This window comes from Triticum urartu, chromosome 1A (genome assembly GCF_056163025.1).
Source record: "Triticum urartu cultivar PI428250 chromosome 1A, HENAU_Tu73, whole genome shotgun sequence".
NCBI classification, from domain to species: domain Eukaryota; kingdom Viridiplantae; phylum Streptophyta; class Magnoliopsida; order Poales; family Poaceae; genus Triticum; species Triticum urartu.
The window spans coordinates 498,142,831-498,169,390 of record NC_141873.1 but is presented as its reverse complement, the minus strand read 5'-3'; the positions used below and the strand labels follow the sequence as shown (position 1 = coordinate 498,169,390).

Below are 26,560 nucleotides of genomic sequence, written 5' to 3'. Positions count from 1 at the left end.
CACTATGTTTGTCTATGTATTCACACATGTACTAAGTTTCCGGTTAATACAATTCTAGCATGAATAATAAACATTTATCATGATATAAGGAAATAAATAATAACCTTATTATTGCCTCTAGGGCATATTTCCTTCATGTGGCGTTGAGACGTGTGTGGCAACGACGATGATGGCGAGGAGAGCCGGGTCGCAACTTGTCCTTCTGATGCCGAAGGTCCGGTGCGCCAATGGGTGTGCCTATGTTGGGTTCTGACTGTGACAGAGAAGTCGGAGCTGCAGGCGGCGGGGCCACTACGACAACAATGACTCCATGAGGGCGGTTTTCAATGAGTGGTGCTCTTCGGGTGTTGCGCTGGACTAGGTCGGTGCGAGGCTTGTAACTTTCTCCTGTGATGCTCGTCGGCAAAATCAGAGCTGCCATGTTCTCAATGCTGCGGTTGACTATTTGGTGTTGCTTTGTTGTTCGGTGCTACCTCTCGACGGTTGTGTCGTTGGTTGTGTCGTGATTTTGTTGGTAGCCAGGTCGTCCGTGTGCACCCTTTGTAGGGTTTGTAATTTAGGTTTTCGTCTGGTTTTCCTCTAATTAATCGGACAACTCTCTTCTTCTTAATCAACGAAAATGGCAAATCTTTTGCCTTGTTTCAAAAAAAAAACAAATCGTCACAGAACGTTAAGCGTGCGGACCCTACGGGTTCGAGAACTATGTAGACATGATCGAGACTCATCTCCAGTCAATAACCAATAGCGGAACTTGGATGCTCATATTGGTTCCTACATATTCTACGAAGATCTTTATCGGTCAAACCACATAACGATATGCGTTGTTCCCTTTGTCATCGGTATGTTACTTGCCCAAGATTCGATCGTTGGTATCTTAATACCTAGTTCAATCTCGTTACCGGCAAGTCTCTTTACTCGTTCCGTAATGCATCATCCCGTAACTAACTCATTAGTCACATTGCTTGCAAGGCTTATAGTGATGTGCATTACCGAGAGGGCCCAGAGATACCTCTCCGATATTCAGAGTGACAAATCCTAATCTCGATCTATGCCAACTCAACAAGTACCATTAGAGACACCTGTAGAGCACCTTTATATTCACCCAGTTACGTTGTGACGTTTGGTAGCACACAAAGTGTTCCTCCGGTACTTGGGAGTTGCATAATCTCATAGTCATAGCAACATGTATAAGTCATGAAGAAAGCAATAGCAACAAACTAAACGATCATCGTGCTAAGCTAACGGATGGGTCAAGTCAATCACATCATTCTATAATGATGTGGTCCCGTTAATCAAATGACAACTCATGTCTATTGCTAGGAAACTTAACCATCTTTGATTCAACGAGCTAGTCAAGTAGAGGCATACTAGTGACACTCTGTTTGTCTATGTATTCACACATGTACTAAGTTTCCGGTTAATACAATTCTAGCATGAATAATAAACATTTATCATGATATAAGGAAATAAATAATAACCTTATTATTGCCTCTAGGGCATATTTCCTTCATGTGGCGTTGAGTGTGGCAACGACGATGATGGCGAGGAGAGCCGGGTCACGACTTTTCCTTCTGATGCCGAAGGTCCGGTGCGCCAATGGGTGTGCCTATGTTGGCTTATGGCTGTGACAGAGAAGTCGGAGCTGCGGGCGGCGGGGCCACTTCGACAACAATGACTCCATGATGGCGGTTTTCAACGAGCGGTGCTCTTCGGGTGTTGCGCTGGACTAGGTCGGTGCGAGGCTTGTAACTTTCTCCTGTGATGCTCGTCTGCAAAATCAGAGCTGCCATGTTCTCAATGCTGCGGTTGACTATTTGGTGTTGCTTTGTTGTTCGGTGCTACCTCTCGACGGTTGTGTCGTTGGTTGTGTCGTGATTTTGTTGGTAGCCAGGTCGTCCGTGTGCACCCTTTGTAGGGTTTGTAATTTAGGTTTTCCTCTAATTAATCGGACAACTCTCTTCTTCTTAATCAACGAAAATGGAAAATCTTTTCCTTATTTCAAAAAAACAAATCGTCACAAAACGTTAAGCGTGCGGACCCTACGGATTCGAGAACTATGTAGACATGATCGAGACTCATCTCCAGTCAATAACCAATAGCGGAACCTGGATGCTCATATTGGTTCCTACATATTCTACGAAGATCTTTATCGGTCAAACCGCATAACGATATATATTGTTCCCTTTGTCATCGGTATGTTACTTGCCCAAGATTCGATCGTTGATATCTTAATACCTAGTTCAATCTCGTTACCGGCAAGTCTCTTTACTCGTTTCGTAATGCATCATCCCGTAACTAACTCATTAGTCACATTGATTGCAAGGCTTATAGTGATGTGCATTACCGAGAGGGCCCAGAGATACCTCTCCGATATTCGGAGTGACAAATCCTAATCTCGATCTATGCCAACTCAAAAAACACCATCGGAGACACCTGTAGAGCATATTTATAATCAACCAGTTACATTGTGACGTTTGATAGCACACAAGGTGTTCCTCCGGTATTCGGGAGTTGCATAATCTCATAGTGTGAGGAACATGTATAAGTCATGAAGAAAGCAGTAGCAATGAAACTGTAACGATCATCGTGTTAAGCTAGCGGATGGGTCAAGTCAATCACATCATTCTCTAATGATGTGACCCCACTTATCAAATGACAACTCTTTGTCTATGGCTAGGAAACTTAACCATCTTTAATTAACGAGCTAGTCAAGTAGAGGCATACTAGGGACACTCAGTTTTGTCTATGTATTCACACATGTACTAAGTTTTCGGTTAATACAATTCTAGCATGAATAATAAACATTTATCATGGAGCAGCTCTGACGAGAGTGAAGGATGGACCTGCGATGGCGGGTCACGTTCGCCCCGGACCTCATGGCGGCGAGATCTGTCACGTTCGACACCGGCGAACTCCTCCTCCGCCAGGATGCGCTCCGCATCGTACTCCTCAACGACCGGGGCGGCACGGTCGACGCCCGATACCTGCGCGTGGATGAGGGAGTTGACATCGGGTACATCATTCCTTTTCCCTGTCATTTTGCTAGGGTTTGGGATCGTCTTCCATCTCGCGCTGCCTCTGGGGCGCCGCCGGGGAGGCGGGTTGCCGGCGAGCCATCGCGTGGGGGCGTTTCTCGTGATTTGGGTTCGATTAAGCCGTTCCGGTTTCCGGGGCGATCGGCGGGGAGCGGTTTGGTTTTGTCCCTTCCGATGAACCGGGGATTCTAGGGCGCCGACCGGCAGAAAACCGCGCCTCCGACTCGGATGTGCGACACGTGGAGAAGGACGCATCCGACCACCATGGGCGCGCCGCGGCTAGGGTTTCGACTCTACCTCCTGGTTTATATGCGGGCGCCGCTTCTCCTCGCCCCCCTCTCCCCCCCATTCTAGATCTGGAGGAAAGCTTACTTCATTTCTGGGAGACGCCGACGAGTAAGGAAACCAGGGTTCGCCCTTCCTTCTCATGGTGGAAGGGGAAAATCAGGGGGGATCCCAGATCTTATGCTCAAGTTGTTTCATCTCCCTCCACCAAATCTGTGGTAGTTCCATCTCCCGAGTCTTCTAGCATGAGGGGGGATGGGTTTGGTGCCGGCCGCCATGGCCGTGGCGCGGGCCGCTTCAACCGTGGCGAGGGATACGGACGTGGGCGCACGACGGGCGACGGTGGGGGGAGAGGATGTGGCCGGGAGAGCCATGTCTGGACCCGCAAGACGACCGGGGCTTCCTCATCCAATACCCCGTCCGGATCTGGTGAGACCGGGTTCGATCGATGGGAGAAGGCAGCGGGGGCCAGTCAAGAGGCCCTCGACCGCCAGGAACAATGGGATGCTGATAGGGGCGGCAAATCTCTCCACACCTCCGACGACTCTGCACCTCATGTCAAGCCGCGTGAGATCCCCCCTAATTCTAATCCTTTGGCTACTTCGTCTGATTCTTGCCAAATTTGCAATCTGTTGGGTCATCCTACTGCTAAATGTCCCCAAGTTATGTGTGTGAGATGCAAGAAGAAGGGTCATCTTTCTGTTATTTGTACTGATTTCCTTCCCTGGGAGTGCATACCTGCGATGTGTGCCTTCCAAGCCAAAGGGCAAGGATTCCACTACATCCATGACTATTCTGTTAGTAGTCGGAACAATGATAGGATCGTTAAAGTCAGTATCACTATAGTTGAAGGGGAAATTACTACCAAGCAGTTAGTGGATGAATTTGAGAAATACATTGGGCAGGGGTGGCGCTGCTCAGCTCATCTGATTGCTCCTAATCAATATGTAATGCGTTTTCCCAATCAAAGAGAAGTAGATAGAGCTTTGTTCGTGGAATATATCACTCTCAAATCTTTGGGCGTTGTTGTTCGTATCACTCCATGGTCTGAGGACGTAGAATCTGAAGGTGTGCTTGAGGTAGGCTGGGTGAAAATTAGTAAGATTCCTACCAACAAGCGTTGTGAAAAAATGTTGCATTTGTTGGAGGCTTAGTGGGGGTGACTCTGGACATTGATATGTCTACCCTTCATCGTCCCTCCTCGGTCCGCACTAAGCTGGGGTGTCGAAACATTGATAAACTCCCCGCTTCTGCTGAAGGGTGTCTGGGGGACGTTTTTATCGTTTCCAGTATGAGGTGGAAGAGGTTTTGGTGCGTAATGTAATTCAGGAAGAAGATCCCATCCAAATCCCTCGCTATTCTGGGCAAAGGGCTATGACTCCCAAGCGGAAAAGAGATGATATGCCATCGGATGATAAAAATAAATCCTCTGAGAAAAATGACACTGGGAACACATCCTCCTTTCGGGGCGGCAAAGCCTGTTGCTTGCAGCTTCCTGAGGAGGAGAAGAACAAAATTCTTGAGGACAGTAACTACTCTGATAGTGAGACTAGTGGATCTAATGGGCCCCTGCTGATTGAACAAATGGCACTGGAGCTGGCTGCCAACTGCCTTCAACATGATGGTTCTGTAGTGTTTCATGCTGGGAATACAAATGATCATGATCCTGTCGATCATGTATCTGGGAACGACCAAACCCTGAAGGTGAATACGTCTGGTAACTTACTTGTATCAGATTTGACTGCTTGTCCCTTTGCTAACGCTAATCAGATTTCTGAGGTGGTGGGAGAAGTGGAGGCTGACATGAAGACATCGAAGGATTATACGGTACAGCTTCCCCATCCTGACTGCGAGGACATTATTCCTACACCACCACTTGTTCCTGAACCACAGCTTCGGTTCAGTCAGCGCAACACTCACCTTCAGCATGTGGACATGGAAACGAGGGCTGCTCACCTGGCCAACACCAAAGATCTGAAAGGTAACACCAGCTCTGTTCGTCATAATGCTTTTGCTGTTTTGGCTAATACTGAGATAATTAGTCGGGCTACTAAGATGGGGGTGTTAATTCCTGATAATGACTTTGCATGTGTTGATATTCTTAGAGAGTTGGAGACTACTAGGGTTAATCTAGTGGAGAAAAACAGCAATCCTCACGATGATCAGGAAGGGGATGATATGTTCATTACCAATGGTCTGGGCAAGGACACCCCCTTGAATTTGACTTGGCTAGATGAGGACGAAGTTATTAATGAGAAATTAGTTAAATCTAATTCCACCAAGAAAACTAGGAAGAAAGTTGAGATCAGACTCCCTAGACCTGTGACTAGGAGTCAGAAAAAGGAAAATGGCAATGATACTGATGTAGGTGGCTCTACCCTGCCTTCTGGTAGGGCCACCAGAATCAGGAAACAAAACAATCGTTACAAATGAGAGGCCTCATTTGGAACTGCAGAGGGGTGGGCAAGAAAGGAATGGCCACCTGCCTCTCTGACATAATTAGTGACCACTCCATTGACTTCCTGGGCTTGCAAGAGACTTTGAAGAGAGATTTTCCTCCTAAGTCTATCAGGAAATTTGATCCTTTTGACAATTTCCACTGGGAATGGGTACCTGCTGTAGGTAGATCTGGTGGTATCCTTTGTGGCATTCGCATCAACAACCTGGAGTTGTTGAGGTGTATCAAAGGCAAAAACATCTTGCAGATGAATGTTAGGGACATTAAAACTAAAATTGCCTGGAGCTTTTTAGTGGTGTATGGCTCGGCCCATGAGGAATTTAGGGAGGACTTCCTGAGGGAATTAGCTTCTTTGTGCCATAACACAGATTTGCCCTATATTGTAGGGGGGATTTTAATATCCTTAGACACAATGGTGAGAAGAACAAGAAAATGCAGCACTCTAAATCTACAGACTTGTTCAATGCCATTATTAATACCCTGGGTCTTAGAGAAATGCATATGAGTGGAGGTCAATACACTTGGACTAATAATCAGTCGCATCCTACTCTTGAGAAACTTGATAGAGTGCTCATCTCTGATTCCTGGGAAAATTTATTTCCTCTGGCATCTTTGAGGAAGTTAGTCAGAGAGCTTTCTGACCACAACCCTCTTCTTTTGTACACTGATGAGGAAAAGAGAGAGACCCCCATGACTCAGGAATTTCGTTTTGATCTTTCTTGGTTGAAAGATGACAGGTTCCTCAACCTGGTTTCTAAAATTTGGAATAGGAAAGTTGCAGCCTCTGACCCCATTGATATCCTGAATATTAAACTTAAGAGATTTAAGTCGTACTTCAAAGGATGGGGCTCGAATAAATTTGGTCATGCCAAAAAACGTAAAGAAGAATTAAGAATCGAACTGGAAATGTTGGAGGAGGCAGAAGAGGAGGGCCCTCTACCTCCCGAGCTTTATGGTAGAAAGGTGGATGTACAGGTGGAGCTTTGCGAATTGTTAGCTGCAGAGGAAATTTACTGGCTGCAACAATCTCATGAGCGCTGGCTCTTGAGAGGGGATCGTAATACAGACTATTTTCATAAAATAGCCAATGGCCGTAAACGGAAAAACACAATTCATGCCCTCAAATGCGGCGAGGTCAAGATTGAGGGCACAGACAACCTCCTGGCCCATGCCACTAACTTTTATAAAGACATATTCGGCCCAGCACCTGGTAATCAGCTCCACCTTGATCTTGATACTTGGGCAGACGATGAGAAATTATCTGCAGATGATAACGCTGACCTTATCAGAGAGTTCTCTGAAGAAGAGGTCAAAGAAGCCTTATTTGACATGGAGGTCAACAGAGCCCCCGGCCCGGATAACATTCCTGCTGAATTTTATCAGTGTTGTTGGGATATAGTTAAGATTGATATTATGCGTATCTTTGATAGCTTCCATAAAGGTACTTTGGATGTACAACGTCTAAACTATGGTACTATTACTCTGCTACCCAAGATATCTGGAGCTGACCGTATACAACAATTTCGTCCCATATGTTTGCTTCGTTGTCCATACAAACTCATCACAAAGGTTATGGACAGAAGGGTTGCTAGATATGCAAATATCCTTATTAGTCCTACTCAAAATGCTTTTGTGAAAGGCAGGAGCATCATGGATGGGGTGCTGGCCCTTCATGAACTTCTCAACTATACTCATGTTAAGAAAAGGGTCGGGGTAGTTCTCAAACTTGATTTTGAGAAAGCATACGATAAGGTTAACTGGGATTTCCTATTGGACTGCCATAAGCTTCGGGGTTTTGACCAGAAATGGTGCGGTTGGGTTGAGCAAATCCTCCGCAATGGCACGGTTAGCATTAAACTCAATAATTGTGTGGGGCCGTATTTCCAAAGTGCTAAGGGGGTACGGCAGGGTGATCCCCACTCACCTTTCCTTTTCAACCTTGCTGTGGAGTGCCTAACTAAGATGATTAAAAATGCCCAGAAAAATAACCTGATTGTGGGTTTGGCCCCTGACTTGATCCCTAATGGGGTCGCGGTCCTGCAATATGCGGATGACACGATTATCTGCTTAGAGCATGATCTGGAGAAGGCTGTAAACCTAAAGCTACTCCTGTATATGTTCGAAATGATGGTTGGGTTAAAAGTTAATTTCCACAAGAGTGAAATCTTAACTGTGGGGGGTGATGACGATATAAATAAAGCTTATGCAGATCTCTTTAACTGTGATATTGGGCACTTTCCTATTAGTACTTAGGGATGCCTGTGAGCTTTACTGCCCTCCGGAACTCGGATTGGGAGTTCATAGTGGACAAATACTTAATCAGGTTCGATGCTTGGGTTGGTAATGCTGCTTCTATGGGAGGGAGACACACCCTTTTGGATTCGGTGGTCACTCAATTATCTCTCTACCACATGTCAATGTGGCTGATGAATAAGACCTTTGTGGAAAAGCTGGATAAACATAGGAAGAGATTTTTCTGGCAGGGTGCCAATAAAAAACGTCGATATCATTTGGTTCGATGGAGCAGAATTTGTAGATCCAAAGAGAAGGGTGGACTGGGTATCAAAGACTTACGCAAGCAAAACATCAGTCTTATGCTTAAATGGTGGTGGAAATTGGATACCCAACATGGGATTTGGCAAGATGTTGTGAAAGCTCGCTACTTAAGAAATCAGACATTTGCGACTGTTGAGGTCCGCTTCAATGACTCACCTTGCTGGAAAAATCTCTTGAAAATCAAAGATCTGTATATGATTGGTAGGAGGATACATACGGGATCTGGTGATTTGGCACGATTATGGAAGGACTCCATCAACGGGCTGACTCCGTTCATGGACCAGTATCCTAGGCTCTACAACATTTGCGTGGCACAGAATTGCACGCTGGATAAATTGGAGAATGTAGTTTGTGCTGACTTTTTCCATAGAAGATTGGATGATGATTTGACAAAACAATGGCTGTCTCTACAGAGCTCTGTTCGTAAGCTGAATTTGTCCGGAGACAAAGATTCTGTGTACTGGGGGTTGAATAAATCAGGTAAATTCACTACCAAGTCCATGTACAAGTGGTTGGAGCGACCACTTAGTGGATGCGCCTATAAGTGGATTTGGAAAGCTAAACTTCCTCTTAAAATACAAATCTTCCTTTGGCAACTTGCTCAAGATGCGGTGCTTACTAGGCATGTGATGCGCCAGCGAAAGTGGCAAGGGAACCCTGAGTGTTCCTTTTGTCATCAGATTGAAACGTCCCAGCACTTATTCTTTGGTTGCTCTGTAGCTAAGGTTGTTTGGCGGTCGATTGGGGTCACGCTTGGGACAGATTTGTGCCCTAGTAATTACTGGCAATTTTTTGTTTGGTGCTACTCTTTCTTACCTGGATACGAATCCTTTTATACTGTGGCGCCTGGGGCGGTCACTTGGGCCATCTGGTTGGCTCGTAACAGAGCTACGTTTAAGAAAAAAATGATCAAATCTCCTTTTGAGATCGTCTTTACGGCAGTGTCTTTTCTCTTATATTGGGCAGGTTTGCAGACGGGGGAAGACATCAAGCAACTTCGAGCGGGTGCTGAGATGATTCGTAACGGGACAGTGCTGCTGATGAGGGCCTGCGAGGCGTCCAAGTGATGTGCAGCGCTGGTTTCGGTCTCGTCTCTTCATCTGCGACTACTTCGATGAAGATCTCCTGTGGTGGTTGTTTTGTTACTAAGACTATTTTAACTCCGCTTTGAGATACTGTGTGAGATCGCTTAAACTCTGCTTTTGTAATAGGGCTAGTCTCATTTTGGTGCTGCTTAGGTTTTCGCCCCATAACACTCGTTTCGATGGCGGGCGAGTGTGGTGGGTTTCCTAGCAGTGCGTTGAACTCGCTCTCCCCTTCTCCCTGTTCTTGGACTTTCCGTCGAACTTTGTATTTCCGTTCTAAGTAATGGAAAGAGGGTTTGCCCGGTTCAAAAAAAACATTTATCATGATATAAGAAAATATAAATAACAACTTTATTATTGCCTCTAGGGCATATTTCCTTGAGAATGAACCGTGAATTTGTGTTGATTAATGTTGACTATGCTGTGTCAGGTCAAATTCATACATAATGTGTTGCACCACTCCAAACTTTCCTAGTTTTTCCTTTTGTGATTTCGATGAATGTGAGTTCAGTATTATATCAGTGACAAGTGAAATTTTGCCTCTAAAGAAACAAACCATGAAGGAAGATTTGTAAAGAAACAAACCTTGAAGGAAAACTTGTAAGTGCCCCGTTCCATCAAAATGCCTACGAAAGTTTGGACTTTTACCGCTCATCAAAGTTGCATTTGAGCTCGGACGAGCAGAAAAGCACTCTGTAGCTACACACGCATCACAATCGTAAGTAGAGTAATCTCAGGAGCTCGTTACGATCGACAGCCAACATGTCGCCAAATGGAAGCAGGTAGTTTGTGCGTACGTGCATGCACGTGCCTACATGGTACGTCCGCGCCTAGTGTATTCCAGAAAACGCGGGAGCTCGTCCTCCAACCACTCCCTTGTACACCACCACGAGAATCCCAAGCTAGCCTACATGGCTACATGCACACCACCGTCGCATCTCTGCTAATTTGTCCGTGTCTCCCGCGTGATCTAGCTAGCTTTTTGTCCGTTGCCAGCAACGTACGTGCCGACGCAACGTGACTCCCGACGGTACACGACACGCCTCACGACGAGCAGGGAGATAAAAAGAGAAATGTGCGCCTCACGGCTAGATCCGCCGCACACCTCACTGGATTCACAAAAACGACGCCTTGGTGGTTTCCGCCGCTCCCTCCCTCCCTCCTCGTGTCGGCCTCAGGTCGTATATAGTACGTACTGTAGAAGAATCCACCTCGCTGTCAGTGTCACGGCAAAAAAACAACGGTCGCGACGGCTCGTGCTGATGTTTTCCTTGCTTTTGACCGGCCTGGCTTGTTGCTGGCGCGTGTCTTTTCCGTGCTAATATTCGTTGGGCCGTCGGGTTCACACCGTGTCTTCTCATCTCCAATTAGGTTGCTGGGTGTTGCGTCTTGTGTATCACGATTCACGGCGACTCTTTCTGCCTTCGTCCTACCTTTGCCGTCGGATCAAATGGCATAGATTCACTGTTTGTACAAGTCAACAAAAAGAACTGCCGTTAAAACAAATCCAATCATTATGGATGTGTTCCGGCGGAGCTCGATGCTGATCCTAGACCCTGTCCGGGCTATGTGGGCAGAGGAGAGATGCACGAGGAGGCCAGTTCAAAGTTTTTGTCTATCACATAGAGGCTGAAACAGTGACATTTACGCCGCTAATATTGTCGGAGTAATTAGCACATGAAGTTGTCGAAAAATTTCAATTCCTTCATATGTCAAAGTTGAAAATCTCAAGGTTCAATGCATTCTTTTTATAAAACTTTTATCTATTCATCTTCAATCATAACAGTACATTGAACACTAAAAATAATTAAAAAAAATACATCCAAATCTGTAGACCACTAATGACGACTGCAAGCGTTGAAGCAAGCCAAAGGCGCGTCGCCGTCATCGCTCCTCCCTCACTAGAGGGGGGCAAATTGTGCTAGACAGCCGGAAAGTCGTCGTGCTAAGGCCCCATAGAACCAGCGCAACAGAACAACAACCACTGCCTTTAATGAATAGCATAGATCGGAAGGACCCAACCTGAAGACAGACAGACGTACACGAACTATGATCAGATCCGAGCAAATCCACCAAGTACAGATCCGCTGTAGACACACCTCCACACGCCCACCTATGATGCTAGACACACCACCGGGATAGGGGCTAAGCGGGGAGAACCTTATTTCATCTTCAGGAGCCGCCGCCATCTCGTCTTCCTAAGCGGGACACAAACCCTAATTAGGCCTCCTTTGGTTTAGAGGAATTTCATAGGAATTCTAGAGGATAGGATTCTTATAGGATTTTTTTCCTTTAGAGCCCTTTGGTTCATAGGAATGGATTCCTATTCCTACATAGGATTGGTTCCTATCCTCCACATTTCATAGGAAAATAAAAAAGAGCCTAGACTCAATGAGAAAATTCATTTGGTGTCAATCAAATGACATCTTGTTTCCTATTTCTACTCATAGGATTTGAGATACACGTCATCTCATTTCCTACAAGATTCCTATTCCTATGATAATCCTATCCTGTGAACCAAAAGAGGCCTAAAACTCGAAGAACGTATAAAAATAGAGCCTCCCGCAAGCCATGGTCAGGATCCACCACATCGCCATTGCCCTAAAAAGTCACCGGAGACAAGGCAGATCGACGGCGGCGCTTGCGGAAGGCAAAGAAACCCTGCGACTAAGTATTTTTGTTCAAGGTTCAAATTAGTTTAAGAGGTGAGAATGCGGTAATTATTTATCGGCTCGACCATTCGAGGTGATCATAGAGATAGTATGTGTGCGCGAATATTCATAGGTACGAATGTTTAAACAGTTTATGTAATTTACATCTAGATATTTTCTAAAGATGTCACATCTAAGCTTCCATAAATAACACAGCAATAAGGAATAAAAAAATTAGAACAAAAAAATAGATCACAAATATAATGGACACAAGGTTAGATGTGTTCTATACAGACTCATATTTAAATTGGGTGCCTCTTTTTATATTTGAGTTAAATGTACTGGAGGTCCTAAAAGTTTCATCAAGGTGTCACTTTAGTCCTAATTCTTTCAAAATGCACCTTTAGATCCTAATTCTTTAGTAAGTGGTTCACTTGAGGTCATTTTTTCACGAGTGCTCGTTGACCTGCCCACGTGGCACGTTGACCCATGCCACGTCGACAGAGGGCCCAACTGGCTGGCGAGGAAAATACACTGGTGATCCTAAAAGTTTCTGAGCAGTCACTTTAGTACTATTTTTTTTTCAAAACGCACGTTTACGTCCTAATTCTATAGTAAGTAGTTCATGTGAGGTCCTTTTTCGCACGATCATTCTATAGCTTGTGGAGGAGGCAACGCTGCCGACGCTGCTGCAATGCTCCTCTTCGCCACTCGCTTCCTTGCCGAGGAGCTTGCTGCCCCAACCATGGTGACGGTGTGGGCATGAGAGAGAGAGAGGTGGGAAATGTCAAGAGGGAGAGGGTACAAGGGGCTTTCTCTAAAAAAAGAACAACCACAACCGTCTTTAAGTTGACATGGCATGGGTCAATGCATGCAAGCATGTCAGAGAAAGATCGTGCAAAAAAGGACCCCGCGTGAACCACTTACTATAGAATTAGGATTTAAACATGCATTTTGAAAGAAGTAGGACTAAAGTGACACTGCCTAGAAACTTTTAGGACCTCCAGTGTAATTTTCTCGCCTGGCGGTTGGGCCCTCTGTCGACGTGGCGTGGGTCAACGCGCCACACGTGCAGGGCAATGAGCGCTCATGAAAAAAGGACCTCGCATGAACCACTTACTAAAGAATGAGAGCCTAAAGGTGCATTTTGAAAGAATTAGGACTAAAGTAACACCTCGATGAAACTTTTAGGACCGCCAGTGCATTTAACTCTTTATATTTCTCTGAGAAAACTGTGTGCTTTGTCGCACCACACACCACCCTCCCCCGCGCTGACGTGGACCGGGAGTAACGGCTCCCCCGCCGTTACCCATCAACCAACGGCGCGCCACCGCCGCTTGGCTTAACTGCGGGGAGCCGTTACCTGTTGACGGCGCCACCGCCCCCGTCCTCCGGGCCGATATTAAAAGCCGCCCACCGTCGAGTGGTGCCGGAGAGCAGAGCAGAAGCGACCGCACGAGCCAGAAAAAAACAACTGCCGCCGGGAGGAGAGCAGAGGAGAAAAATATCCCCAATCTCTCTCGCCTCGCCTCCGATAAACCCTAGCCAGCAGCCTCGCCGGATTGGCGCCGGGAGCCCGCCGGATCGGAGCCTTGGGGCGCGTCGGCTCGCCGGAGGCGGAGGAGCTGTCGGTCGGGCGGGGAATTGCGGCGAGTTTTCGGGTTGCTCCCTGGCCTCCCGGGTGCTCGCCAGCGTCGGATCCGGCCCTGCTCCGGAGGAGAGCGCGGGTCTCGGTTCGGCTCCGCCCCCGATTTGCTCGCCTGGGCTGGTTGACGCGGCTGCGGCGGCGGTGGCGACCGGCGACTGAGGTATGTAAAAGATTGGTGATTCCACTCTCCCGGTTCCTCATTTGAGGTTCCCTTTGATTATTGATGGTGATTCTGCTTCATCCATGTCTCTAATGTTTCCCGTGCGTGTTCTGAGCTGTTCCCCATCTCCTTTCCTTCAGGCGGCCGCGTCGCGTCGCGTCGATTTGGCGGGCCGTTGCTGCCATTGCGCGAGCCATCCGAAGAGCCAAGGTCGAGCAGCCTGTTCCTGCCATTGCCGTTTGTTCCGCTGGGTGGTGGGTGGGCGGCGCAGAAGGCGTGACCTTCCGGCGGCGCGATGCTTCCCAAGGCCCGAATCCACGCGGACCCGGCGCTCGACTTCGAGCTCGACCTGTTCGACTGCCTGCCGGACTCGCTCGTCCTGCTCATCCTCAACAAGGTGGAGGACGTGCGTTCCCTCGGCCGCTGCTCCGCGGCGTCCAAGCGGTTCAACGGGCTCGTGCCCCACGTCCACGACGTCTGCGTCAAGATCGACCGCGTCGTGGCGGTCGACGGCGACGGCGAGGACGCCCTCAACCTGACCTCGCCCAAGCCCCGGAACATCCTCTCCCACTTCCTCAAGCTGATGCTCTTCACGATCATCAAGCCCTTCCACAGCGCGCGCGGCCCCAACGGCGCCGGGCGGCCGCTCTTCCCGCAGCTCGCGCACCACTCGCCGGCGCAGGTGCTCCGGAGCTTCACGCACGTGCGGAACCTCCACATCGAGCTCCCTTCCGGGGATGTCGGCGGCACCGAGGACGGGGTGCTCCTGAAATGGCGGGCAGAGTACGGGAGCACGCTTCAGAACTGTGTCATCCTTGGGGGCACCAGGGTTGACCGCAAGCCTGTTGGCGCAGAGCATGAGCCGTCTTCGGAGGACAACGGGAGCATGCCGGAGTCTTTCTATACCAATGGCGGGCTCAAGCTCCGCGTCGTGTGGACGATCAGCTCCCTCATCGCTGCGTCGACGAGGCATTATCTTCTCCGGTCGATCATCAAGGAGCACCCCACACTTGTGAGCTTGGTGCTGACTGATGCCGATGGCCAGGGCACGCTGACCATGGGAGCAGAGCAGCTGAAGGAGTTCAGAGAGAACCAACTGTCGGCCTCGGCATGCTCCAACAGGACCCAGGTCCCGGCCTGCAACATGAAGCTGAAATACGCGCCATATCTCGAGCTGCCCGGAGGAATTGCGCTGCAGGGTGCTACACTGGTTGCTATCAAGCCCTCCACCGAGGGAAGCAATGGCGGCCATATCAGCCGCAAGGAAACCGACGCATTCATCTCTGGAGCATTTGATGGGCCATTCAAATTCGCCGCGAAGGCGCTGATGAAGAGGCGCACATACCTTCTGGAGATGAATGGCTTCTAGGAGTTCTTCCTGGGTATCTGCTTGCTGGTGCAAGCAAGGGTCGTTTGGCTGCTTTAACTTTTGGTCTGTGTAATAGTCTGTGCTTGTTGTCTCGTGTGTTAGCTCTTTGTACAGTGGTGACATTTCGTTAGCTATATGAAAAACATATCAAATTAGTACATTTTCTCATTGCTCCCCTCTCTAACGACACTCTGATGTGATCTAACCCTCATACAAGCTGCTTTTTGTTGTTATTGCAAAGCTGATTTTTCACTCCCACAAAAGGATTCTGCCAGTTGAGATATCTGAAGAGGCAATGTAGATTTTGACATTTGATGCCTCTACTTTTTTTTAGCCAAACTACATCAAGTAATACCTGTCCGACTGAGAAACCACATGCAGTGTTGGTTTCCTCTTTCCAGTGGCATGGCCCTTGTGCTTATCCATTGTGACTAGGTGGGAGCTTCAGATTCAGATTCAGTCATTTGTTTGAGCTGCATGTGTAAAAACAAATGTTCACAACTTCTCTTATGCTTCCAGGAAATCTGGTCCGAACTTCACAGCAGTTTCACAGAAGGAAGCATACACGAGGCAGCATTAAAAGAGACCAGCCAGATTCTTCTTCCAGGTAGTACATGTTATCCATCTAGGATTGAGAAATGAAAAGGACTAATCTGATGCTGACTGGTAAATTCGTGCAGGGGAACAGCTGCCACCTGATTTGGTTTGCGTATTTATTTTGAAACTGTAGTTACGGTTGCCAGGATGCTTTCCTGAGGTTGACTTTGCTAATAAGTTGGGTATACTACTGCTACTTGTTTACTCTTATCTCCTTTGGGTTGCATGGATATGGCTCTATTCATCTCCATCTACCTTATGGAGTATCGTTGGTAAAAGCAATTGCAATTTTAGATTAGTTATCATTGGTCAATTATGCTTGGCCATGCCATTAATGACAAGATGCAGACTTAAACCATCCCGTTTGATTCGGATCATGATCCAATTAGTAAGAACACATCAATCGTTATCATCTAAAAAAGGTAAGAGCACATAAATAATTTGGCAGTGGAATATCTTACAAGAATGCTTCAGAAGACGTGAACATGTTGTATCCATTCTTATGAGGTTACAACTTTGTGAATAGTTGAGGCCTTCGGATCTTTAGTGGGGCCATTTGTAAGGCTGGCCCAAAATGATTCCCTACATGTATAGCGTTTGGATTCAACTGGCATGTGTACTTCCCCTAAAATTAATAAGCTGGCATGTGTACTTGTGAATAAACTGATCGTGACTTTGGAGAATCTTTGGATGATGTACTACTCCCTCTGTTTTTATTTACTCTGCATATTAGAGTTGACCGAAGTCAAACTTTCTAATGTTTGACCAAGTTTATAGAAAAGAATATAAATATTTACCATGACAAAATCTATATGATGTGGAAGTACATTCAACAATGAATCTAGTAGTATTGATTTGTTACTATATATGCCAATATTTTTCTTTATAAATTTGGTCAAAGTTTACAAAGTTTGACTTTGACCAAAGCTAATACGCGAACTCAATAAAAACGGAGAGTACATGTCTCAAGTGTGTATGTTTTTGGGGGAAATAAGTTAGATTTTATGTTTTTAGCCACTTAACTGTTGCGCAGTTATGTTCAGTTTGGCGTTATTTTTGTTTGCTTGGTAGGCTATTTGTTTAAAAATTTAAATGCACGAGTGATCTTATGATTCACAAAATGTGATTTGGTTTTTGTAGCTCCATGGCAAGGTTTGCATCTTTCTTTGAGAAGGATTTGTTTTTTCGGCAGTTCCTTGCGAAAAGATCGATAGGAGACAAGGAACACCTATTTTTTCTCTCTTTGAGAAGACCCTGAATTTCAGTGTTATTTGAACAGTTACCTAGTTTGAGAAGTTACATCTAATGCCAAAGTAAGCGAGAAGATCTGTCTGGCTGAGAAACCACATGTAGTGTTGGTTTCCTCTTTCTAATGACATTGCTTGCCCTTTGTATTTATCCATTGTCTGTATGGGAGCTTCAGATTCAGATTCATCACTGGTTTGAGCTTGTGTCTGTACCACACTCCAGGGGTAAAAATAATTTTCTCACAACTTCTGGCATGCTTTCAGGACATCTGGTCCAAACTTTACAGCAGTTTCATAGAAGGAAGCATTAAAAGAGACCAGACCGATTCTTCTTCCAGGTAGATGTTATCCATTTGGGACTAAAAAATGAGAAGTACTAATCTGATGCTGATTTTGATCTGTGTATTCATTTTGATACCGTAGTTACAGTTGCCAGGATGTTTCCTGAAGTTGACTTTCCTAATTTGTTAGTTTACGCCTACTCTTATCTCAGGTTTTATGGATATAGTTCTATCGAGTTTATCTAGCTTATGGAGTATGTTGGTAAAAACAACTGCATTGTCAGATTAGTTCTCATTGGTCAATTATCCTTGGCCATGCCATTAATGCCAAGATGCAGACTCAACCCATCCTGTTTGACTCGGATCATGATCCAGTTACATAAATAATTTTGCAGTGGAATATCTTACAAGAATGCTTCAGAAGACACGAACGTGCTGTATCCATTCTTATGTGGTTACAGCAATAATTTGCTCATTGTTTTTGTTAATAATTGAGGCCTTGGGATCTTTAGTGGGGTCATTTGTAAGGCTGGCACAAGAATGACTACATATACAGCATTTGGATTCAGCTGGCATGTGTACTTACCCTAAAAATATTAAGCTGGCATGTGTACTTCCCCTAAAAATAATAAGCTGGCATGTGTACTTGTGAATAAGCTAAACCGATCATGACTTAGGAGAATCTTTGGATAATGCACATCAGTACATGTCTGCCATCTCAAGTGTGTATTTTTTGGAAATAAGTTAGTAGATTATACACTTTCAGCCACCTAATTGTTTTTCAGTTAAGTTCAAGTTGCACGTATTTTGGTTGTTTGGTGGCCTATTCTTTTTAAGAAGTTAAATGAACATCTAATGTATGATTGATCTTATGATTTACAAATGCGATATAGTTTCTGTAGCTCCATGGTAAAGCTAGCTTGCATCTTTCTTTGAGAAGGAGTTGTTTTTCTTTTAGCAATTCCCCGCGAAAAGATCGATCGGAAACTAGGAACACCTTTTTTTCTCTCTCTTTGAGAAGACCATGAATTTCTGTGTTATTTGAACAGTTACCTCTACTGCCAAAATAATCAAATTATCTATGCCTAGTTAGAGCCATTGCCATAATAAGCGAGATGGTGTGAGTAGAAGTGTTTTTAACTATATTTAGAACATTGGATTAACAAGAGTATGAGATAGTTACCGTTGATATGGTTCTCCTAGTGGTTTGATCAGATCAGATCAGATCGTGTGTATTATGTGTAATCTGGAAGCTGAGTGGATAAGATGGAGCTATGCGCACCTGGTTGTCAGACTGGCACATCCTGCGTTGATCTGATCCCGGTGCAAGTGGCGAATCTTTTATCCACAGGGGAGGCTTATCAGATCTGTTCCAGTTCTGAATGTTAAAAAATCGACATGTTAAGTCAATTTCTTCAGCAAAGTCAATTTAGATACATCCTTAGAATGAAGGTTTGAGAGCAGACAAGAGCCAGCCAATTTTCCTGCTGGACGGTTTATTGCTTTTTCTTTTTTATGGAAATACTATCATAGGCCTGCACAGGACATTCTATAGCAGTTTATGGGTCAGAGCTTCATGGATCAACATATTTTTTTTTTTTTTTTGCATTTGAAGTGTTCAAAAGCTACAGTTTTGTTACGCATTCTTTTGGATGAGGATCTTCTCTCCTATAGCTGTCAGCAACATACAAAGTGGTATTTCCCGCCTTTCCGTTCCTGGAACGCCGCCTTGAATTATAATGGCAATCAAATATAATGGAAATTCTTTCTATAACAATCATACATTTCTAAGTGACAATCATACATCCAAAATGTCAAATTGATCCAAAATGTCAAATTGATATTACTCCCTCCGACGACAATTAATATGGATCGAAGGGAGTACTAGCATTATACTCCTACAAGGTACTTATATAAATGTGATACCTGGCACATGTGTGGTAGTTTGCAAAAATACCAAACGATCATAAAATAGCACAATAAATAAAAGGCACTGGCTTGCGGGTTGACTATCGGGACGGGAGTCTACTCGTGTTGTCACGATCTGGATCGAACGGCGTCAACTACGTTCAGCAAAAATGAATGCAAAAACAATTTGATATGCCACTTACAAATTTCAATTTATATAACCAGTTCTATGTGAGACAATATTGTCTGCATAAAATTTGTTGGCCAAAGCCTTTAATACCATATATCATGTCCTAAAAGACTCGCATTTGCAATCAAAGGAAAATGGATTACAAATATGATTTCATAAGAGCTCAAGTCAACTATATATCTCTGCCAAAGCGCTAAAATGCAAAACAAAATAAAATCAGCACCACACAGTAACGAAGATGTGACACACAATGAGTGAAGCGATTGACGAGAAACATTCTGTGATGCACCAGCTTCCAAGTACAGTAAGCATTGCGCCAGTTCAGGCCAGTCAACCAGAGTCTCTATCGATGGACATGAAAGCACTTGCCCCCAAGACCCAGCCTATTCTGTCTTCCTTTTTTACAAGTTTTCATCAACTAATGTGCAGCATCATCACTTTCGATTGCCTTGTAACCCTTTGGGGTCTCGTCGTCTTTTGGCGCGCATATGCGGGATCCACCTCCTTACAAGCCACACAACTTGGAAAATATTGCCTAGGTTTCATCTGTACTTGCCTATCTCCATTTTCTTCTTAAGTGCCTTCTGTCCATGGTATATGAACGAGTCGATGATGCCCGCGACAGTGAAGATCCCTGAGGATCAGGCAGAAAACAGATCAATAAGGCACACTACGTGGAGACCTCGACTAAAAACTCAACACAGTTTTATACAGAACGCAACAGAATACAAATATAAAGACACTTTCTGTACTAAAAGAGATGACAACCTTTAACATGATATAATATGATAAAATAAGGTAGTTTGTGCATGCATAAACTAGAGGCAGTGTTCATACCTCCAACTATAGCACACAGGTTTGTCAGGTAGTGGAGGAAGGATCTATTTTCCTCTGTGAATATCACCTGCACAAGACATTAGCCATACAGCTGGAGTCAAAAACTCAATCATAGTTGCTGAGAGACATGAAGAGCTCAATAGAGTAGCTTCCAATCCTGTGCTCGCTACAAATGGCTAAACTAAACAAAACAAAGAGTTAACTTGACAAAATCACGGTTTTGTACCAAGTATCCATGCAAATTGTGGATTTACTCCACTCATATGTACACACCACAGGCACAAACGTATCTTGGTATGTTATTTTACTCTCAGCGCTCACGAGATGGAGGCATTGCTCCTTCCAACAATAGATCAATAATACTATCTTCATATACTTACCGAATCTAATGGTTATTTCATTAAGTCCAGTTTCATCCTGCAACTCTCTCTGCGGGTATGCAATAACAGCATAATAATGGGTAGTAATAGAGATGCGCATTAGGCTTGACCACAACAAAATTTTGGGAGGGGCATGATTTCCCTGTTCATTCTAAAATAGATAAAGGGATATGATTTAGGTTTTTAGTCCTCAAGTGTGTGTGTGTGCGCGCGCGCGCGTTTTAAAAATAACATAAACAGATGGTGCCATTTGCACAAGTTGCATGTGCAGTGAGAACACATGCAGCAAAGTTAGCGGACAGGCTGAGAAGCCAAGCTAGAAACTCATAGGTGAGAACCGTCACATATTTCTGCGAAAATTCATATGTGCATCTTTGACGTCTTCATTATTTACCTTTATAGGTGAGAAATCATAGAAGAAAAATACCCCGGGTTGAGGTCTCGGTTGAACATTTCCATCTCTAAAGTGCTCCGTTACTGAGAACTGTGAATGAAAGTAACAGTTATCATAAAGGTTGTTAACAGAAAGGTTGAGCATGTAATCATTCAATGAACTCTACTAACTTGGTTTGAATCGATCTTGCGCCCTCTTATATCATTATAAATTGTAGGGACGACCTGGAAAGGAATACCCATTAAATCTTAGATGCATAAACCAAGGGCAGAAGCAAGTGATAGAACTGCAACAAACATGAGTGCAGCAATACCCACTTTTATGAAGTATTGGTATGTCCCATCTGATGCGGGCTGTGTCCACTGAGCACTGTGTTCATGAAACTGGTTAGTACTTGAGGGCAGAATAAAGAAAAAAAATATGAAATATTTAAATTTACTTAGGGGAACATGAATGCTCCATATTATTGTGTTCATTGCATGCTGAATGTGCTGGAGGTGTAGACTTACCCATCAAGTGGGTTGACAGCACCAGGGAATTCTGTCCCGAAGGACAGTTTGTTTATTTTGTGAGTAATCTGGTAAAATTACACACATCATATTAGAGAACACTGAAGGGAAACATTTCAATAAACCGAGGAAGAAAGAAAAAAAATTATGTAACCTACTTACATTGAAACCTCCTTCAGCAGTCAGCTCAGGCACATCTACATTTGATTCATAATATCCTTTGCCTGGCGCAAAATGGAAATTTCCAGCAACTTTACTAACATCTAGAAAGCCATGGACACTACAGCCTTCACCATGTTGGGTTTTAACTCTTTCAACGAAGTCCTCTCTAGCGCACTGCGATAGCCATCATAGACTGTATTAAATCTTAGCCGTTCTTTTCTTGAAGAAAAAAAATCTTAGCAGTTGCAAACAGCAGGCATGCAGAAAGAGAAAGCGCATAAAAAAGTTCTGTTGGACATTATAGGATCCAAGGCATACATTATACAACTCTAGGGGCATGTTGCACCTGCAAGCTTATTGCTTGCAGCATCATGTATTGTCAACATTAGGTCTAACAGAATCAGCCGTCGAATAGTAGAGCATGCCTCAATTTTATCCTCAAAAAGAACCTTGGTGTGTAATTTCCCTTCAACAGTACTCCCTCCGTTCACTATTATAAGCTTTCTGGATATTTTAATATGGACTACATACAGACTGAAATGCATTACCAAACATCATGTATTGTCAACATTAGGTCTAACAGAATCAGCCGTCGAATAGTAGAGCAAGTCTCAATTTTATATTCAAAAAGAACCTACAGTGTGTAATTTCCCTTCAAAAGTACTCCCTCCGTTCACTATTATAAGATTTCTGGATATTTTAATATGGACTACATACAGACTGAAATGAGTTACCAAACACATTAAAACGTGTCTAACTGGCCACTAGTATGTAAATTAACGCCTGAAAAAGAACAGAGAAGGCTGATGGCTAGCTACGAGCCTATGATACAGAAGGGACGGTATCATATGCAAAGTTGCACATGATGCAGCAGAGTGCATAGCATGCAAATATTTCAGGGATGTGCCATCTCTGTCATTCAAGAGAGCACAGCAAGGTATCCACAATCTTCAACATAGTACCATACAATGGATTTCTTTTTAATGCTAAACAAAAACAAAAACAAAAACTCAAAACAAAGTTTTTTCTGGATATATCCAGGCAAAAAAAAATGCCAAAATAATTCATATACCTGGTCGATTAGGTCAGGGTTTGTAAGAGCCCACCCTTTCTTCTTGTAGGCCTCCCTAACTTCTTCACATGAATTACAGCATTGTTCATCTGACTGGGCTCCAAAAAATCACAAGCAGTGCAAAGTTAAAAAGGTAAAACAGATAACAGAAAATGAGATTAACACAGGGAAAACACAAAAGTGTGCGCACCTCCTCCGCACCATAACAGGTGCCACAATATTCCTCGCCTTTGCCAAGCCTTCCACCATGTTTTTGCAATGGTTTCTCGATCTATGAAAAGGATCAATCAAGCATATGCATCAAATGACAAAGTAGAATATAGCCATATGATTAGAGGTTACTTGCTGAGATAAGTAAGAAATATTGGTTAAGACTAGGTTAGCCTTATAATTTCGACGAGCTACAGTTTCATCACAGATAACAATTTTTTTATCTGAACATAAGACCCTAACGTGGAGAGGAAAAAGAAGGGCATAACCCTAGGCTATGAAACCATGTTAGCAAATATGCAACTTGTTTTCCCCGGAGGCCAAGGGCCAGCATAAATACACAAAGTACAGGTGGAAATATACAGAAAACCCTTTATAACAATGACAAATATCACAGACTATACAAGGAAACTAATATAGATTTTGTATCGAGGTATGTATAATAGAAAAAATATTTCTATGTGGACATATTATTGAGTACCAATTACTCATTGTTAACTCCTTAAGAAACCCATGTTACAGCAGAGAACTACAAAGATGCACATGTGCAAGATATAGGAGCCAGAATGGTTCTCAAATTTCAGTCCCCTGTTTGTAAATATGTACACTTTATTCACACTAAATCCTTACCAAATAATAACAATAGGTATTTATTTCCGGTTGTTCCACTCCCCCAAAAAGGTAATTAACATAGATAGAAAGTAAGGAAGAGGGATTTCTTTTACTCAAATACTTATACTTCAACCACAGTTTCTACGGCTATCTATGGAAACATGTTCCTCAACTCCAAAGGCACTATCACCCATACTAAATTGAACACCTATTCAAGACCTAGAATTTTTAATGAGCTCATCATACTAAGTGAAACTGAGACACCAACCTTTGTTCCACCAATGCCCTCTTTTCTTGATTCAATGACATTACCATGTGAGTCCAATCTTTTCTTTTCAATGTCATGCCTCTAAAACAAGAAATGGAAAGAATAAGATGACGGATCAGCAGATAAAGCAAGAATTGGCAAAAAAGGAGATGACTGAAGTACGTACAATGTCCTGGTGCTGCTCGCCACTAATATCCCTTGTATCAACACTGAGAAGGGTGCAAGGAATACTCGGGAAAGTAATATCAAACTGCAAAATAGATTTATAGTATTACAATGGATATGAATACCATGTTGCCAAAATATTATACGGAAGTATGCCTTTTAGAGAAACAATTGAATTACGGCAGCAAAAAAACTGAATCAAGTCTAATCGGTACAAGGCAAATACTAACATTTACTCTTAGCCTTTCTCCTCTTGATGTGTCTACCACTAACTTAGTCTCGGTTGCTGAATAATAATACGACCCTGCAAAAATAGCAGACAAATAAATAGTGGCTATTAGAATATTTGTCGTACTTCATTTATTTGAGATAGACTAGCATATGTAGCATTAATGGAAACGGCTAGGGATATAAAGGGTCACGATATTGAAAAAAAGGAAAAAAAAATAAGACCAAATGCACAGCAGATTTCATAACTAGACACTGGACAAAAACGCACAACCAAACTTGCCCAACAGAGAAAACCACAACATATTCCAACTGCAAATTTCTGGCAGAACATTGGCATTGACCTCAACGCTTAAACTTTAGTACTTTATATACTGCAAACCCATTCTGGTCAAAATATGTTGACTAAGAAATAAAACCTTTTTACCAGCAGACATTCCAAAGAACATATTGATGGTGCAGGCGTGCTAACCCAAATGACAACCTACTCCCTCCGTTCCGAATTTATATGGTGGCTTAGATTTTCCCGCGGTTCCTAGGTATATTTTCCAAAACTACCCCTCCTAACTCGTGGCACCATTTACTCGAGTATCCTTCAAAATTACCCCCTCACGTGCACTTATTACCCGTTCGTAGTAGCGCGGCCCCTGCACGCGACCTCAATTACACCAGTGTCACGCGCCGATCCATGCATCGAGCGTCGAGAGAGGGTTAAATTGCCCACCAAACAGCACACGGCCACCAAGCCTTGGTATGCACCAAAGTATGTAAACACCATCGACTCAGGAACAGGGGGAGTATTTCTGAAGACATGATCTGAACCACAGGCAGGAACACAGCAGCAAAGGTATGACCTTTCATGACCACTTAGACATGAAAAACTGAATCTTGTCCCCCACCAAACTGGCAAAACAGAATGGACTAAAATGGAAAAGGTTTTCAGGAATCTTCCAACTGCTCGAGCATTGCAATCTGTGGCAATGACCAGCGCAGCACAGGTAGACATGTCGACCAAAAAGTGGAAGCTTTTCCTTCCCCGGACGGCAAAGACATTGCTTGGCCAGAGAGACCACCTTTGTCGACCTCTCAATGAATTTTACCACCGGCAAACCCAAAAGCATCTCGAAAATCTTGCGCAGCATTCAATCTCAAGCAGAAGGGTAACTACAGGAGCACATCAAATCCGCGTCATCGAAATCAAGCCTCGCCCCAATCCGAGCTGAACAACCTGTTAATTCCTAGAGACATCTAGCTAGGACTATAATTCAACATCTTTTCGAGGACCGTGGACTCTTGAATTGCGCATCGCGGCGACGCCATTGCGGGCTGAGGAGGAGGGGAGGCGGCGCTTACTGGTCTCGGAGACGAAGAGGAGCAGCATGACGAGGGCGGAGAGGAGCGTGACGACGCCGCCGGAGAGCGTGCGCTTGTAGAAGTCCTCGTTGACCTTGGGGTAGGCGTCGAGCCCCTTGAGCTTGTGCAGGAGCCCCTCCATCCCTCTTTCTCTTCTCCGCCGCCGCCGCCGACGCCAACGCCGTGGAGACCGCCGGAGGGCAGCAGCTCGCGAACCCTAGTCCTCCCGATCCGAGCCCGTGAGAGCGCGCGCGCGCGTGCGATAGGGTTTGACCGGCGCGAGATTCCGCCGCGTCCGGGTCGGGATTACGAGCGAGCCGAGGCCTCGGGGTAGGGGGTATGGGGGAGGGGGGGAGAAAGTCGGAGATGATTACGAGGTGGGGGGACGGACGGGCGGACGCGGTGATGGCGCACGCGCTCCACGTGGCGCGGCGCCGTTGGCCCGCGGCGTCGGAAATGCGTTGGACTCCGCCGACGTGGCAGGCCCGGCTCGGGTCAGGTGGGAAGCCGCCCGCCCACGGGATCTCTACGACGCGCGGGACCAGCCGCGAATACGTATCGGACTCCGGGTTTCCTACGCAATTGTTTTTGTTCCTAGTACAGTAGTAGTACCAGTATGATTATTATTTCTTTTTTTTCCGGGAAAGTAGGATTATTATTTCAACATTATAGAATCTGAGAGAGTTTCCATTTTGCGACCGATGTGGAAGGCGTGACGTGCACCGGCGCACACGATTCGTAGCTGGCCTACTCAGGCCTCTGAACAGAATCCGTTGTGGCAGGTCAGGCGTGCGTGCGTGCGTCTCTGCTGGCATCTGGAACCTTCGGATGGCGTGGTCGGCCGCTTTTTTTTCTTCTTCTTCCCGACGGCTACCGCAGCAACGTCGTGGTCAATTTTGT

At 44.9% G+C, this 26,560-nt stretch overlaps 3 protein-coding genes across 3 annotated transcripts; 2 read left to right on the top strand and 1 right to left on the bottom strand.

Moving 5' to 3' along the window:
- Nucleotides 1-2,837: 2,837 nt before the first annotated feature.
- Nucleotides 2,838-9,691, top strand: LOC147991949 (uncharacterized). The gene is made up of 3 exons (XM_087538884.1): nt 2,838-3,033; nt 3,228-3,887; nt 9,301-9,691. Exons 1-3 carry the CDS (start codon nt 2,838-2,840, stop codon nt 9,399-9,401), a joined length of 957 nt encoding a protein of 318 aa, XP_087395010.1. The 3' UTR covers nt 9,402-9,691.
- Nucleotides 9,692-13,483: 3,792 nt separating this feature from the next.
- LOC125522164 (F-box protein At5g46170) lies at nt 13,484-15,415 on the top strand. Its single transcript, XM_048687245.2, has 2 exons — nt 13,484-13,878; nt 14,019-15,415. Exon 2 carries the CDS (start codon nt 14,174-14,176, stop codon nt 15,245-15,247), a length of 1,074 nt encoding a protein of 357 aa, XP_048543202.2. The 5' UTR covers nt 13,484-13,878; nt 14,019-14,173; the 3' UTR covers nt 15,248-15,415.
- A 4,296-nt stretch (nt 15,416-19,711) lies between these two features.
- On the bottom strand, nt 19,712-26,019 carry LOC125522154 (uncharacterized). Its single transcript, XM_048687236.2, has 13 exons — nt 25,661-26,019; nt 24,310-24,383; nt 24,081-24,164; nt 23,915-23,995; nt 23,015-23,095; nt 22,825-22,917; nt 21,753-21,926; nt 21,591-21,658; nt 21,399-21,450; nt 21,252-21,305; nt 21,082-21,171; nt 20,308-20,374; nt 19,712-20,104 (listed from the first exon to the last, which is right to left on the bottom strand). Exons 1-13 carry the CDS (start codon nt 25,800-25,802, stop codon nt 20,013-20,015), a joined length of 1,152 nt encoding a protein of 383 aa, XP_048543193.1. The 5' UTR covers nt 25,803-26,019; the 3' UTR covers nt 19,712-20,012.
- Nucleotides 26,020-26,560: the final 541 nt, after the last annotated feature.